The sequence below is a fragment of the Equus przewalskii genome, chromosome 10 (assembly GCF_037783145.1).
Source record: "Equus przewalskii isolate Varuska chromosome 10, EquPr2, whole genome shotgun sequence".
NCBI classification, from domain to species: domain Eukaryota; kingdom Metazoa; phylum Chordata; class Mammalia; order Perissodactyla; family Equidae; genus Equus; species Equus przewalskii.
Window position 1 is genome coordinate 55,041,042 of NC_091840.1, and position 16,912 is coordinate 55,057,953.

The 16,912-nt window shown below is 45.4% G+C and overlaps 1 protein-coding gene across 12 annotated transcripts in view; it reads left to right on the plus strand.

Annotated features, from left to right (window-relative positions):
• ARHGAP44 (Rho GTPase activating protein 44) overlaps positions 1-16,912 on the plus strand; it is a 184,596-nt gene that overhangs the window by 139,844 nt on the left and 27,840 nt on the right. For all 12 annotated transcript variants that reach the window (XR_011523207.1, XR_011523208.1, XR_011523206.1 and 9 more), the window contains 7 exons: positions 3,324-3,392; positions 5,338-5,419; positions 5,872-5,999; positions 9,388-9,499; positions 9,936-10,017; positions 13,803-13,883; positions 16,594-16,707. Coding sequence is in view for 9 of the 12 variants with exons in the window: in XM_070561127.1 (XP_070417228.1) it covers positions 3,324-3,392; positions 5,338-5,419; positions 5,872-5,999; positions 9,388-9,499; positions 9,936-10,017; positions 13,803-13,883; positions 16,594-16,707 (668 nt within the window). In the remaining 3 variants the exon portion in view is untranslated. The remainder of the gene's footprint in view (positions 1-3,323; positions 3,393-5,337; positions 5,420-5,871; positions 6,000-9,387; positions 9,500-9,935; positions 10,018-13,802; positions 13,884-16,593; positions 16,708-16,912) is intronic.

Sequence of the window (16,912 nt, forward strand, 5' to 3'; positions counted from 1 at the left end):
AAAATCCAATATGTAAGTATATGAGAAGTTTCATCTGTGACATTTCCAGTCCATAAAGACAGTCTATTCTATTCGTGAACAATTCTGAGACACTTAGTTAGCTCTTTGAAAAAAACATTCTGTATCTGATACAAGTACCAAAATAAATTCCAAATTTATTAAATATTTAAATATTATATTCTCCACTGAACATATATATGGATATTTATATTGTTGTTTGAGAAGCCCTAAGCAGATTATCATAGGAAGAAATCATAAGAGAAAAATTTAATAGATACTACTACATGGAAAAAGCATAAAAAAGTACAGTACCAAAAAAAAAGAGTTGTAAATTGATACTATTTAGGCAAATGGCATATTGGGGAAAATAGTAGTAGTATCTGACAAAGCCAATAGCTAATGGTCCCTCTTCAATCTAAAGAACTCTTACAAATCTTATAAATATGAAACAGATGAAGACTTCTATGGAAAATGCATACTCGAGGTCAACAAGGAATTAACAATGGATGACATAAATAGACTATAAATCTAGAAGAGGGGCTGGCCCGGTGGTATAGTGGTTGGGTTCGCATGCTCCACTTTGGCAGCCTGGAGTCCATGGGTTCAAATCCTGTAAACAGACCTGCACACCACTTGTCAAGCCATGCTGTGGTGGCATCCCACATACAAAAAAACAGAGGAAGATTGGCATGGGTGTTAGCTTGGGGACAATCTTCCTCACACACACAAAAAAATTAGAAGGTTATTGTGGACAAAAAACAAAACACTTTTGTATTCTTCTTATAGTATAAATGAATTTTTTGATGATTATTTGGCAGTATTTATCAAAACCGCAAAGTCCCAACTCAGTATTATCTTTCTAATGTTTTTAAATTTTAACTATAAGAAATTATTCAACCAAAATTAACTTTAACTGCAGAATTTATCCTAAGGAAATAATCAAGAGATGGGTGCAAACCTGTATAAACAGATACTTATTCAAGTGTTATTATAATAGTAATAAATTAGAAACACAATATCCTACAATAGAAACACAGTCCATCCACATATGAAACATCATGTGACCAATAGAAAGCATGTTTATCTGGGGGTAAATGTGCTACAAAGCATCTGATTCTGCTTTTTGTAAAGCAAGCAATCATACAAAATATTTGACTGATAAAAATAGATACAAAATGAGCATTCATTGGTTACTTCTGCGTGATGGAATTACAGGTGAATTTGGTTATTTACTTTGTATTTTTCTGATTGTGAATTAGTTGCAAAATCCGAAAAGAAATGATTTTTTAAATTATGTTAAACTCTGGTGATTATTGATGAAAGTTTTTTTCTCCTTATCAAGAAAATTTGCCACTGATTTAGATAAATAGAAATTTGATTTATAGTTTCCACTTATTTCTTGCTTGCAGTGTGGCTTATCTGGAATCCATGTTGTTAACTTAATGAGACAGTAATCTCGCTGTAGCTGTAGAAATCCTTTCAAGTTCTGACTTCTCTCAGATCAGCTATTGGTCGAGCTCAAATGCCAAGTCTTTGAAGGTATATGAGATGCGGCATTTAGTCCTCCAGGGGGTCCCTTCCTTTCTCTGTCTGCTGAGCCATTTTTATCATTCGACCCTTTGTCTTTCCCTGACTTGAAATACCTCCCTCAGGACCACCAGGCTGGTGATGGATGTCTGCTGAGCAGTGCTGCTGCAGGGATGGCAGGCCAGGTTGATTCCCGACAACATCTCTTCCTCCTGCAGCTCTGACGGACTCGGCAGCCCTATGGAGGCATTCATTTTAGCGCTGCTCTGGTGAAGGGGAGCTGAGCTGTGTGGCCGCAGAGCCCCCTTTATTCTTAGGGGAGGTTACCACTGCTGGGCCTCCTTTGCTTCGTTAGTTCTCTCAGCAAATAGTTATTAAGCCCCGGTCAAAGGAAGCGCTTCTGAGACTGTGGGGGACAGACAGGTAAGATCCTTCAGCTCCTGGGAGGTACTCCTCTGCAATTGGAAGTTCAACACTTTCCTAAGAGTTAGATGAGAATTCCGTGTGACATTGTGTCTGGCACCTAGACTGCTCTCAGCCGGTGTTAATTCATTTCTCCCCTTTCTTCCTTCTCTGAAACTGGACTAAACGTAGCACTGACTCATCTGTGCTTAAGGCTCTCCAGAGAGCAGATTTCCCCTTAACTCTGCACCTTGCTTCTATTGCCTTGTGTGCAAGAACTCTTCCAGGATGTTCCCGGCAATGGCTTGCCTGTTAAGGATCCTGGAAAGGGAAACAGATTGCTCCTCACGTCCCAGCGCTCTCACTGAGAATTGGCTAATTGGCAGCTGGAGGGGCTGAGGGCTGTGGGTGGGGGCAGAATGCTTGAGGTGCCGTGAAACAGGTCTTCCTGAAGTGTGTGGTTCCTGCTTCAGTTCGTTCAGCATCTGGAGCGGCTTTCTCGTGCTGTTCCCATTTTCCCTCAACCCGAATATTACAGATGCTTCTCTCCTCAACTAAGCGTCTCTTTAAAGATCTCGTTGAGGCTACCAAACAGGGAGGAACTTTAGAGATCGTGTGACTTGCACAAACAAATTCAGGGACATGACATGCTCAAAAATATGGTTAGTGACAGAGTCTACATCCTGCTCAAAATGTACTTTTATTGTACCTTGCTATAGATGTCGCTTTGGAACTGAAAACTATTCTCTGAGAACATGTTTCAGATTCAAATGCGGCATTAGGTCACTGCCCCCCATCCTGTGGAGGGCTGAATGGCGAAGGACTGTTAACACTGTGAGACTGTGTGTGTTGGAGGGTGAATCCAGGTTTTGCCAAGTTTTGAACCAGCAGTCCTGCCCACCTGTCTTATCCACCTTCCCCCAAATTGGCATGTGTCTGTCTCTTTCCCTTATGCTGTGGGCAACCAGTCAGTACTGAGAATGAAGGAGAGCCAAGCAATAGATGATCAAAGGCAAGAAAGGGCAGAACGAGGAGAGAAGGAGCACAGTTTGTACTTGTAGGTCGCTTCAGAGTGGTGGCACGAGCCGCAGAGATGTACGGAAGTAATTTGCACATCACTCCCCCACACCAGCTTTCCTAACTCTCCATGGAGCCCATCTGTTCACATCCGTGGGGAAACTACTGGCATAGGTGTTCTTTTCACACTTACTCATTCCCTAGAGCTGTGGTTGGGAAACACGGAAATGTCCATGGGCAAAGCTTGTACTATGTCAAGTATTCTTAAAAATGAGCTTAAACAATGATTAAGGCTCTTGTCTGATATCTAGACTCCTGCATTAGCTACTCTCTATTGTTTTATGTTTTATCTTAGTTGTGTGTTTTACCTTCCACAGGACCAGCTCTCGGCTGACATGTACAGTTTTGTGGCCAAAGAAATTGACTATGCAAACTACTTTCAAACGGTAAGGGTCCAGAAAGGTGAGACTGCTTAAAGTCTGTTTGCAAGAGTATGGTGTGGACAGGAAGGAATGTGAGCATGGAACTGAGGGCCCCTTGGTTGAGCATGTCACAGAAAAGAGTGGGGCTTTGACTGTTCTACTTGTGACTAAATCTTGCCTTCTATTTCTCCACTTAAGCCCATTTATGAAGATTGTTGGAACTCCGTGATCTATGGGAGCAGTTCTCACCAGGGGTCTTTGTCCCTTCTTCCAGCAGACATTTGGCGATGTCTGGAGACATTTTTGGCTGTCACCATGGGGAGGAGGTGCTACTGGCCTCTAGTGGATAGAGGTCAGGGATGCTGTTACACATCCCACAGTGCACAGGACAGCCCCCATAACACAGGGTTATCCAGCCCAAAATGTCAGTAGGGCCAAGGCTGAGGAACCCTGGTCTATCATAAACGAGGAGCTTGGGAAGAAGAACCAGTAGATAACCCCATCCCCAGTACATATTTGTTTTCAATCTAGATTTTTGCCAAAGATGATGACAAGTAGATAAAGGATGACTGATGTGGCCTGTCTGCCTGTGTCTCGTCAATAAGAGCAGATTTAGAGAGTAGAGAAACAGGATCTGAGTTATCCATACTTAAATAATCTGGTCCGAATAATTAGGACCCTGGCTCTTTACCAGGGTAAATGCAAGGCAAGTTGAAAAAAACTTAAGAGAAAAAAATAAAAAAATACAGTTAAGCTCACCTGCTTTTAAAGTTGCGAACAAAACTCAAAACTAAAAGCTCTTCTTTGTGGTCACAGAAGTGGTGGAATGATAAGGAAGGAAAGTAAAGAGAAGAAAAAGGAGGAGAAATCCTGAGAAGTTTAAAATGCTTTGATGAGTGTAATAGACTGGCTGTGGGCTGTATATTAACAGTCTTCCCACATTTTCATCAGGAGTTCAGAGGAGCGCCTTCTACCCTGAAAAAGAGCTGATATGCATTCCTTCCAACTTGGAAGGTTTATTTTAAAATAGTAATATCTTTTAAGTGTATTCCATTGGTTTTATTTGTGGAGATAATATTTAATTTTAGGCTTTCCAAAACTAATGAAATTGTTGGCATTCCAAGCTTTATTAGAATTGCCTAATTGTCATTTGTATACCATTCATTTCAATGTTCTGATTTTCAAAAAAAATTCTGCTTTAGTTTTACTCAGGGGAGGTAGTATCCACCCTCCACACAGACTTCTGAACAGAGTGATTCCCTTCCCTCCCCTCATACATGCCTGATTTTGGGGGGGGCGGGGGCAGGGAGATTCAGAAAGTAAATGAAGTAACCATTGTTCATGGTTTTCATCTGCTCTCATCGACATTTCAGCAGCTTTTTAGTAGTAGGATGGTCAGAAGAGAACGTCTTGAAGGAATTTGTTGTTTGGCCTGGGTCACTGTAACCAAAGCAATTTTACCTCCCAAGGTACTTGAAGAGGGTTGTGGATCCAGCCACACGTTTTCTGATCAGTTATATATTAAGCTCATTTTGCAGAAACCAAGATGCAACAGGCTAATGGCATTTAGCTCTATCTTATAGGCAAATGGATTTCTAAGTGTGTTTTCCATTTACATTTTCCCATTGCTGTGCTTCTCTTTGTTGCCTTTTGCTTTGACGTAGGGGTGTTCAGGAAGGAAGGGTGGCAGTGAGGGCAAGCTCTCTAAGGCAGGCTCCGGCTCTGGGGTGGTCCCCCGTTCCTCTGTGATTCTCCTGCCTCCCGAATTTCCACTTGTGGTCACTCCTTTGCTACACAGGCTAAGGAGGAAGCATGCCCCTCATTTTAGGTGGATTGAGGAGGGAGCAGGGGACTTCCCCTTCCTCCCAGTGAGTAAGGCAGCACTTTGTGCAGGGCGCCCCCTGTGGCCCAGCAGCCTGTGCTGCCCAGCCTCTGGCAAAGAGTAATGCCTGCCCTTGTGTTTTCTCAGCTAATAGAAGTGCAAGCTGAATACCACAGGAAGTCATTGACACTCTTGCAGGCTGTGTTGCCTCAGATAAAAGCACAACAGGGTAAGTGCAAACCTTCCTTGGGTGGGGCTTGGGGGGCCTGCTTGTCTTCCCAGATGAGACCCATCCCCTGTGCTTTGCTCCCGCTTACGCTGTCCCCAACAGGGGAACATTTAGATGAAGTGCTAGAACTTCATGACCTAGTGTCTTGATCCAGTTGCCGTGATGCAAAGCACGGGCACACACACCGTCCCCACAAGGGGATGAGTCGGGGGGTGTGCAGGGCTGTGTGTGGAGGTTCATGTGAAGCCCAGCAGCTCTGGACGCAGCTGATTAGCCATCCACCTTGCCCAGTCCTCTCTGTCATCCCCTAAACCACAAGGATGGAGACTCAGCTGGGCCTCCATGTCTTTCGTAATCTTAGGGGAATCTGTGTGACCAGAGGACAGAAATAAACCAGTATGAGTGATCTTCACTAACTGCTGACTGACCCCTTTCTTGCTCTGCCCCTTCAGAGGCCTGGGTAGAGAAGCCTTCCTTCGGGAAGCCCCTGGAGGAGCATCTCATGATCAGCGGTCGGGAGATCGCCTTTCCCATTGAGGCTTGCGTGACGATGCTGCTTGAATGTGGGATGCAGGAGGAGGTAGGTCTGGGCACAGGCAAACCAGCCTGAGCAGGTCTCCTCTTCCATTAGACAGAGCCTACAGGAACTTCTCCTCTTCTGTTATCATCACCAACCCAGCCCCCAGAAACCCAAACATATTAAGATATGGTACAGCCCTCTGTTCTGCAGAACACTAGTCCTGCTCTCTCCCATGAGTCTTCACTTTACAGGGAGAGTGGAGGATTGTGGGAGACTGGTACCACTGGCCATGAGGAACTTACAGCCATACTCCAGCCATTCTTTCTTCATAGTTAACAAGATTTGGGCATTCCTTTTCTTCTTCTTCTTCTTCTCCTCCTCTTCCTCCTCCAGCCCCATCCTCTCCCCCTCCTTTTTCCTCTTGTCTCCCTCTCCCTCCTCTTATTCTTTTTCTTCCTCTGCCCCTCCCCCCTCCCTCCTGCACCCCCCCTTCTTCCCTGATTTAAAAAATAGACCTGTAAACCTTTTTGATCATAACTCTTTTATAGAGATCCTGAAAATATGATTGATAGAGACATTAGAAAGTACTTTTTAAGAGCCACATGTGAAAAAGGTCTAGGAGAGATTGGCGACCATTGCTTTATTGCTGTGTAAATCATTTCCTGGGAGACAGACCTCATCTTTGGTTTCTTATATAGGCTATTTAAAAATCTTTACTCCATCTTCCTTTGATCCGATCAGCCAATCAATATTTATTTAGGGCATGCTATGCATTTATTACTGAGCAAAGTATAAAAGAGTGAGATAGAGGCTTATGAGCTTGTTGTGTGAGATGAGTCTAGCCTCTCTCAAACAAACCTTATTAATCCAAAACAGTCTGTAAGTCTTTAAGTAAGCACCAGGTCACATGAGGCAAACTGTGAGGGCTGCGGGAGAGAAGGAAGCCGATGAACAGTCAAATGGATGTGGGCTGCCCCCTGTACGCCAGGCCTGTTTCATGCTGGATGTGGAAAAGGAATGGGACTAAATGTTTTCTGACCACATTTTAAGTGCCAGGCGTTTTCGTGTATGTTATCAATTAAAATATGAGAAAGTCTCTTCAGTCCCTGAGGAAGAGTTTCACGGAGGGAAGTGAACTGGGCCTTTTCTTTCCCCATCAGTTTTTTTTTTTGATTATGGAAAAACTGAAACATATGAAGATAAGATAATGATCCTCATCACCCAGCTTGTGGTCAATACTGTTTCATCTCTGCCTCCATTTCCTGCCTCCTGACCCCTGCCTTGGATGTTTTGAGGCCAATCTAAGACATTCTATCATCTCGTCTGTAATACTTCAGTATGTATCTCTGAAAGATAAGGAATGTTTTAAAATGTAACTCTATTATTATTTACAAAAAGTAAAAATAATTTGTTACTGTCTTCAAATGTCTAATCAGCGTAGATTGCTTCTTGGAGAACAGAGACTCTGATGTCTCCCACTTGCCTTGTCTCCTGACCCTTCCCTCTGCCCCTTCTATGCCTTTCAGCCTCTTGCCAGACCTCACTCTCTCCCTTGTGTTTTCTACTTTTCATCAGCTCCTCTCCTTTACTAACAGATCAGCTCAGGTTTCCCCTAGCCTGGAAAAAAATGCCTTCTCTCAACCCAACTGCAGCCTCATCTTCCTTCCCTAGCTCTTTGATTTTGTTTCTCGTGCTACCCGCTTCTTAATAATGCTCAGCATTGGCTGCCTCTGCGTCCTTACCACCGCTCACTTACTGCTCTTCTTCCTTCAGCATCACTTCTGCCCCCAGCCCTGGGCTAAGCATGCCCTCAGTGACCCCCCCAAGGACCCCCAGATGGCAAATCCCACGACTTGGTCCAGCCGCCTTGGCCACGTTGCAGCCTGTGCAGATACTAATGTGTCCGTCCTTGAAACCAGTTCCTCCCTCCCCGAGCTCCCTGGCTCCCCTCCTGCCCCTGTGAGTGGCATCGGGATTGTCTTTTCAGCACCACCATCCTAGCTATGGCCTGCACTCTCTCTGATCTTTCCTATGGTGTAGTCATCCTCTCTTAGTGCTTCGCCTCAACCTCAGTGAGGATTCAGGGTCCTCAGCCTCGTCTGGGCTCTGCTTCTGTGTTGGCTGCCATTTCTTCACCATTTCCATGCAGATTTTCCTCTAACACCCGAAAACTGGACTCACTGGCTATTTTAACAGTCCCCTCCTCCTCACGGTTTTTATACGTCACTCAATGCAGTAACCATCTCAGTTACATAATCAGAAATCTATGGGCTTCTATTTGACAATCCCACTTTCTTCTCCTTGGCATTGTCCATCACCAACTGCTATTGCTCTTCTTCCACAGCTGTGGCATGCTTTTTTGAGGACCTTACTCTTTTGATATGTGCTATAGCTTGTTCTCTTTGTCATAGCAGCCTTACTTATACACTCGTCCAAACGTGTGTACGGAGCTTCTTCACCTCTATGCCAGAGAGCTTGGGTCATGCATTTATCTGACATACCCTATTCTGAGAAGGGGGTTGGTGATCTTAACAGGCCAGAAACTCAGTATTCCGGACCAGGAACATTATCTTCCAAAGAAACTTGGAAATCTGAATGGCCACGAACAGTTAAAGGAGCAAGGAATGTTCTGCCAGCCTGCTTCTCAGACTGTTGGTCGCATCACAGAATGCAAGGAGCTGAGAAAGTGAAACAGAAGCAAAGAATCTTAAACCCATGTCTAACTTACCCGTGACTTGGGGATTCCTTTCGAGCTCTGACCTGCATTTTTCTCCCCTTCCACACACCCCTGTCCTCCTCTTCTCTTTCTCTTCAGGGCTCACTTTTTCTCTACAAGGTACAGTGGTTCACCTGGAAGAGGTGACAGTGATTCAAAGGTAACTCTAAGAATGGAGCACGGAGAGGCTGAAGGAGGCATCGCCCCCTCACAAGCCACCCCCAGTCTGCCCTTCCCCTGAGGAGACAGACTTTCTTTGGTTCTAAAAGTATATCCCTGTGCTTCCCAATATGTACAGACATACAGACACCCGCACAGACACGTACATACACACCCTGTATACCTTTTCACATCCAGCTTCCTAGACCCCCACGTCTGACCAGGTCTCAGTCAGATTCTTCTCCAAAGTATATCTTAAATACACAGAAAGAGAAGTCAAAGTGTTCAAGATTCGTTTATCCAGCAAATACTTACTGAGCCAGAATGATGAGTCGCTCCGTACCAGGTGCTGGGGACACAACCGTGGGTCAGGCCCAGTTCCTCCTCTCGGGCTGCTTGTGTCCAAAGGAGGAGACGTGTAGAAAACAGTCAGCTGCAATGTTGAAAATGGTGTTGGGCGAAATGCATCTAGGGGGTTTTGGAGGAAGGGAGTGGTAGACCCTCTGTCTGTTGGTTTTGCTTCTCTGCCTTTGAGCTATAGTGCTGTCCACTGACCCTCTCTCCTGTCGGTAGGGCCTCTTCCGAGTAGCTCCGTCTGCCTCCAAGCTGAAGAAGCTGAAAGCTGCGCTGGACTGCTGTGTGGTGGATGTGCAGGAGTACTCCGCGGACCCCCATGCAATTGCAGGTGGGTGCCCACACCTCTTAGCAAGGGACTGTCTTGTGCTCTAGAGGCTCACGGCGGAGGGGTGAGCATGGAGGGTGTGTGGCCAAATTCAGGGACAATTGAACAGGTGGCTTCCCGACATGCTTCAGATGTGTCCACTCAGGGCCCAGTTTTAGGCCTGGTGGCTATGGCCCCTTGAAGGAAGACTTTGCCAGCGTGCCAAGAGAAGATGAAGTGATAGTGGCAAATAAGAGGGAGGAGGCCAATACGATTGTCAGTACAGGTCCCACTGCCATGCCAGGGCCTTGGCTCCATTCTTGTGGGAGGCCACCATTTGATGTTGTCATGTTTATGAGGGAGACCATCCCCAAAAGAACCGACATGGGAGATGCTGCCTGGTGGGACTTGTCTCTGCCATGTCATGACAGCTCACAGCCAATATTGTATTCATGCCCAGGAGCTTTGAAATCTTACCTCCGAGAGTTGCCAGAACCTCTTATGACCTTTGAACTCTATGACGAGTGGATTCAGGCTTCCAAGTGAGTACACCACGTTTTGGAGTGTCTTGTGAGTTGGAGTTTATTTGGAGGTATTTATTGAAATTATGGAAGTGTGTACCTATGATCTAGCAACTCCATTTCTTGGTATCTATCGTAGAGAAATCTTATACATGTGTCCAAAGAGGCAGATACTAGGACGTTGATGCCAGCATTATTTGGAAAAGTAAAAGCCTAAAATTTGTTAAATGTTCATCGGTGGGAGATGTGGGGAGCAGCTAAATAAACTATGGTATATCTATACCGTGACATACTCTGCAGCTGTTAAAAAAAATAGGTAGAGCTATTCATGCTAACGTGGAAAGGTATGAAGATTTATTGTTGAGTGAAACAAAGCAAGGTAACCAGGATGCATAATGATATTCTGTGTTTGTAAAAAGAAAAAAAACACCCAACACACTCAAAACAATACAGTTTTAAGACCGGCCCTGTATATGTGTAAATGCATAAAAGAAGGTTCTGGAAGGGCTCACACAGGCTGATGGTAGTGATTCCTTCTGGGGAAAAGAATAGGACAAGGGAGGGGTCACAGGGTCTATTACACTTAGCTGTAATAGTTAAAAATATTTTAACAACAACTAATTAGTAACTAACATAAAAACTTAACATCTGGGCCATGGACACCATTCCAACCTCTTGAAAATGAGCCTGAGGGAGAGGGACTCAGCCAGGAGGCGAGAGGAGCAGGGCCCAAGACTAGTCATGTGTCGGGAAGATGGGGACTATGGACAGCAGGGGGTCTGGTCACAGCAGGTGAGGCCACAGCTGTGTAATCTATTGTGACTCTGAAGCGTGGTTTTCTTTGGTGATCCCTGGCTTCTTTCCTTTCTTGATGCATGCATTAGGATGGTATTATATATTCTCTTTGGCCATGAGTAAGAGCTGTCTTAAGTAAATCCTATTGCTTGAAGAATCCATTTTTGCCGAATAAATGGCCTTGGCTGGTGAGGAAACACCAGAGAGAGGGTGGTAGAGACGAGGGTAGAGATGGCCCAGGAGGAAGAAGAAGGTTTTATGAGAGCAGGACTGGAGCAAACAGCCACCTCAGCTAGGCGCCTCTGGAAGGACATGATTCCTAGAGATGTCTAGCTGAAGATTTAATCCTAAAGAGGAGCCAGCTAGCCCATCAGAAAGAACACTGGATTGTGTATCTGCTTCTTCAAGAACTGTTGGGGCTGAAAGAGAAGCAGCTGGCCTGGAAGTGAAACCAGGTTAGTATGTGTCGAGTTAGAGAAAGCTAGCTCCAGTCAAGTTGTATAATGCTCTTTTATTTTTCCAGAGTAGAAGAGAGATTATGCATTTAAAAGGCTGGCTGAATGCATGGTGTCCTTATATCTCAGTGTGGAGAGTGAGTGTTGAGTTCCATGACGACATTATGAATCCTAAGTGATACCATTTGTCGAGTGTTTATTGGAGACTTGGCATGTTCTAAGCTCATTGCATGGTTTTAACTCATCTCATTTCACAACAACACTATGAAGTGGGTTGTGCTGTGTCCCCCATTTGACAGGTGAGGAAGTTGGGTCGTAGAACAGGTATGTAGTGGCAGGTTACTTGCCATCTGATAAATGACAGAATGAGGACTTGAATCCAAGGAGTCTGGTTCCAGAACCCATGCACTTAACAGTACCTTATGCCTCTCTAGAACACACTGCGGTCCTAGGGAGCAAGATAGGTGAGAACATGTCCTTTGATGGAAACCGTCCCTTTTATTTACTGCATATATAAGTGACCTTGATGATATAAAACTGGAGAAAGGGAAGACAGCCCTGTGCTTCAGGCTCTATCTGACAGACGCTCCTCCCACCTCGTTTGCAAAGGTGGGTCTGCATTAGGAAATTGGAATGATCCTGATGCCTCAAAGACCTCAGTGTCTTTGAAAAAGGAAAAGCAGGGACTTATTTCTGCCCCCTGGAGGATGTGCTTATCGTGCCTAAAGACTCCAGGAATGATGGTGGCTGTCATTAAGGTCACAACCTCTAAAGAAAGTAGTTTTGCCTAGAACAGCCATGTCCAACTCTCTGTATGCATCAGTCTACTGGGAAGCTTTTAAGAGATACCAATGCTTGGACTTTGTTTTTCAGGGATTCTGATTTAATTGGTCTGGGCTCTTTGTTTCAAAGCCCCCAAGGCTATTGAGTTGATAAGCGTTGACCTTTGATGTAGCTGAATCTCACCAAAGAGCCACACTAACCCTAACAGGGGCTTGTGCTTCAGGCAGACTCTGCAGGACACAGCCAGGTCTGCCATGGGATGGGGCATCCAGGACTCCGAGGTGGAGCCAGGGTAACAGCAAGGTCTAAAGTGAGGGTTTGCCAGGACAGCGCACGATGGCCTGAAACTTGAAGAGCACGTCTTTGCGAGCCACATGAATTAAATGATTCCATACTAGAGTCATGCAGGATAGAGGTTCAGAATAGGCGAGAAGCCGAGAGATGCCTGTGAAGGGAGGCCGGAAGGACTGAGGCTCCAGTCAATCCTAGGACACCTTGCGCAGGATGGAAGTGCCCTCACCTTCGCACTGGCTAGTCCCTCTGATGCAACTGTTCCCCCAAACCTTTGACTGGTGGCTCCTTCTGATTATTTGGGTCCCATCTTAAAAAGAGCCTCAGAGAGACCTTCCTGACAAGCCAGAAAGGGTAAAGAGCTGGCAGTCAGGATCTGTGCCATCCCCTGTGTTCATTTTCTGCATAGAACTGATTGCTGGTTCACAGCTGTGTTCGTGTACCTGATTAGGTTGTCAGCTTTGAGAGCAATGACCTCTTTTTGCTTACCACTTCCCAGCCCTTAGGACAGTGCCCTCACACAGTGGTTGTTGATTTTTATTGAACGAAAGGCCTTGGCAGCATCTCCCCTTTCACCTTAGAAAGGACTGAGAAGTGGAAGAGGGAGTGCCATAGGAGGTGCCTCGGTGGAGGTGAAAGTAGTGGCAGCAGCAACGGCCGACATTGCTTGAGAGCTTTCAAGGAACCAGATGCTCCGCTGAGCACTTGGTACAGAGTCTCCGCTCACAGTGACTCTAGGGGAAGTACTGTTACTATGCATTTTACAGATGAGGAAAGTGAGGTTCAAAGAGATTAAATAATCGGCACAAGATCACAGGCAGGATGGAGCTGGGTCTTCATGGCCGCCCTACATAAAATCCCCTTTGTCCAACCTTTGGTCAATTTATGACCACTTAACAAATATGGTCTGTTATCTTTCCATTTCTAAATGGGACATTTGATTTTTACATCAGTTTCCTAGTGAAAGTTTGTTTTGGGGAATGCTTACTTCTTCCTCAAGGCTCAACTGAGGGAAAAGGGAATTTTTCTTGTCTTGGTCCGGGTCTGCTTTAAATAATATCTGTTGAACTAGACAATCGGCTGCCAGCATGGCGTGGAAGTGAGTTGAGCTCCCTGACTGGCATGCTGTCTCCTGGTTTCTGTGCCACAGTCTCCCTCCTGACAACCCGTGGCCCTGCCTACTCCGGAGCAGGTGTCTGGCCTCTGCTCTCCTGCCCACACCTGCCACCCTGGCATGCATTCACCTGGGCCATGGGACATGCGCAGGGGAAGTTTTGTTAAAATAGCACAGGACAAGACAGACAGAGAACATAGAGGGCAAATAATAATAACCAAACGTTTGAATAATTATAGCTTGCTGATATGGTCAGGCACGATCATTGGCTCCTCATTCTCAAATATTGCAATGACTCCTTACTATGATTGCCAGTGAGACTTGAGTGATTCATGCTTAATCAGTGGCTTTTCCTATTAATTTCCCAGTATCCAGGAGCAAGACAAGAGGCTTCAGGCTCTGTGGAATGCTTGTGAAAAATTGCCCAAGGCCAATCACAACAACATCCGGTAAGTGGGTACTGCAGACGCTCGGTGGGGTGGTGTAAGCCTCGGGCACACAGTTTTCTGGCTACAGGTCATGATAACTAGCATGCACCACAGTTTATGGCATCCAAAGCATTGTCAACATGCATGGTCTGTTTTCAACCTCAGACAACTCTGTGAGGTTGTTAATTACCATTTTGCAGATGAGGAAACAGACTGACAGGAGCTATGTGACTGTGGAGGCCATTGGCTAAGTCAGTTAAGTTCTTTGATTTGCAAGGAGCAAAGATTAACGCAAGCTGTTTTGAGATATTGGGGGCTTACTGTAAAGATAGGTGTGCACAGACACCTGGGAGAAGCTGACCAAACCTGGAGCTGGGGTTGGCAGGTGTGTCCTTGAGCTAACCTGCGGGAAGAGAGGCCAGGAGAACATTCTCCAGCACCCCGCCATTCACCAGCTATTTTCCGCATTTCTCTCTCTCACTTTTCTTGCTACCCCGAGGACTTTACTTCCCGCTGCTCTGCAGATCTTTTCTCTACCCCAGCTTCTGCTCTTCACACTTTCTGCTTCCTCATCACTTTGTCTTGCCAGCACTGCTCCTGGCCCTGCCACCTCTTCTCGGTGCTTCTTTAGATGCAGATTTTCAGCCTCAGCTCCTGCTGTCATCTGCCTGATTATTTCTGTTTTCCTGGTAAAAATCCCAAGGGTGACAGTGTGGCAGATCCTCAAAAATTAAATGTAGGATTACCATATGATCCAGCATCTCCACTTCTGGGTACATAGATGCCCAAAAGATTTGGAAGCAGGGACTTGCTACCTGTACACTAATGTTCATAGCAGCATTGTCCATAATAGCCAAGAGGTGGAACCAGCCCAAATGTCCATCTATTTATGATAAGCAAAAGATAGATACAGGGCAATATTCAGCCTTAAAAAGGGAGGAATTTCTGATTCTTGCAACAACATGAAAGAACCTTGAAGATGTTATGCTAGATGAAAGAAGCCTGATACAAAAAGACAAATACTGTATGATTCCACTTAGCTGAGGTCCCTGGAGCAGACAAATCCATAGAGTCAGAAAGGAGAAGAGTGGGTGCCAGCGGCTGTGGGGAGTGGGGCATGGAGTCGGGGGGAAGTTATTATTTAAAGGACATAGAGTTTCAGTTTGAGGTGATAAAAAAATTCTGGAGATGGATAGTGGTGATTGTTGCATAACAATGAAAAGTACTCAATGCTAGTGAACTGTGCACTTAAAAATGGTTAAAAGGGTAAATTTTATATTTTACCACAATTTTAAAAAAATTCAAAAAGTGACAATCAGATCAGTATAACTCATAACGAGTTGCTCGTTATGCAACCCGAGGCTGCTGGCCAGCTGTGGAGTGACCGTTCTCAGCTTTGGTCCCACATCCTGGTCCAGGCGTGTGGCCTCTTGGAGAGTGTGACATGGTCAGAAGAGGAGGTGGGTGGAGTTGGCACAGTGACAGCTTAGGGGCCACGCGGTTGGACCCTGCGTCTGCTGGCCTTTCTTCTAGGCTGACAGAAGGTGACTAAACACTTCCTGAGGGGCAGCTTCACTGTGATCCAAGCAAAATGGGGTAAGAACTACCGCCTTTTGTAACTGAGAGTTCAGGAGAAGGCATGTGCCCCTGGGGTCCGGGGCCTCTTGTCAGAGCCTGGCAGATGTTTAGTATGGTTTGCCAGAGCTGTTTTCGTGTTTCTTTCATACATAGCTTCCTTGAAATATAATTCCTATACCACTGTACCCTTTTACAGTGTGCAATTTAGTGTTTTTTTGGTGTATTTATAGAGTTGTGCAGATATCACTACTATTTAATTTTGGACCATTTCATCACCCCCAGAAGAAGCCCTGTTCCCATTAGCAGTCACTCCCCATTTCCCCCAACCCAGCCCCTGGCAAACGCTAATCTACTTTCTGTCTCTGTCTCTATAGATTTGGCTGTGCTGGACACTTCATATAGATGCAATCATGTGACATGCGGCCTTTTGTGGCTGGCTTCTTTCACTGAGCTTGATGTTTTCAAGGTTCATCCATGTGGTAGCATGTGTCAGTACTTCATTCCTTTTTATGGCTGAAGGGTATTCCATTGTGTGGATGGAGTTCTTTTAGTCCATTTATCTGTTCACCCCTTGATGGACATTTGGGTGGTCTCCACTTTTGGGCTGTATGAATAATGCTGCTGTGAATGTTGGTGTACCAGTTTATGTGTGGACATATTTCTCTTGGGTATATCTCTAGGAGTGGAATTGCTGGGTCACCTGCTAAGCCTACGTTTCGCTTTTTCTTGGCTGGCTCTCAAAGCCCCACTAAGACTAATCCCAGGGACACCACCCCTAGCATGTAGACATCCTGCTGATGACACCTAGATGCTTTACTTTTCACCTCTGCACACAGGGAGGATGGCAAGTGACAGGGGTTTGAAAAGAAGGAGGAACTTGAGGTCATTATATACTGAGTCAAAAGGAAAGATGAAGAATTATTCTGGCCAGGGTTTATGAAGCAGATGTGGACACTAGCCAGGTGAGATCTGAGTCTGTTTCTGGAGCATTCTCCTGCCCTCCTGACACATGATACGTCTTCATCATATTGCAGGATGCATGAGTCTCTTTGTCAGGAAGATGTGCTACACGAGAGAAGTTTCTCCCCAGAGCCGGGGGAACATGGCTGGTGTTGAACCCTAGTTAAACTTGGCCCTTCTAACTTCCTTGCAGATACTTGATCAAATTTTTATCCAAGCTGTCAGAATATCAAGATGTGAACAAGATGACTCCCAGTAACATGGCAATTGTGTTAGGACCCAACCTCCTATGGCCACAAGCGGAAGGGTGAGTACAGGGAGGAAGTAGCATATGGATAATGTATGGGGCCGCAGGGGCCTGGGTGGGATGACTAGGGCCCCAGATAGTCACCAGCCTCATTTATTTGTCATGTTTCTCTTTTGGCCTGCTCCTTTTTTAGGCTGAGGGGGAGGCCCAGAATTCTGCAGATTTTTCTCATTGATGGTCTCAGAGCTACAGGTCTGCAGGGAGG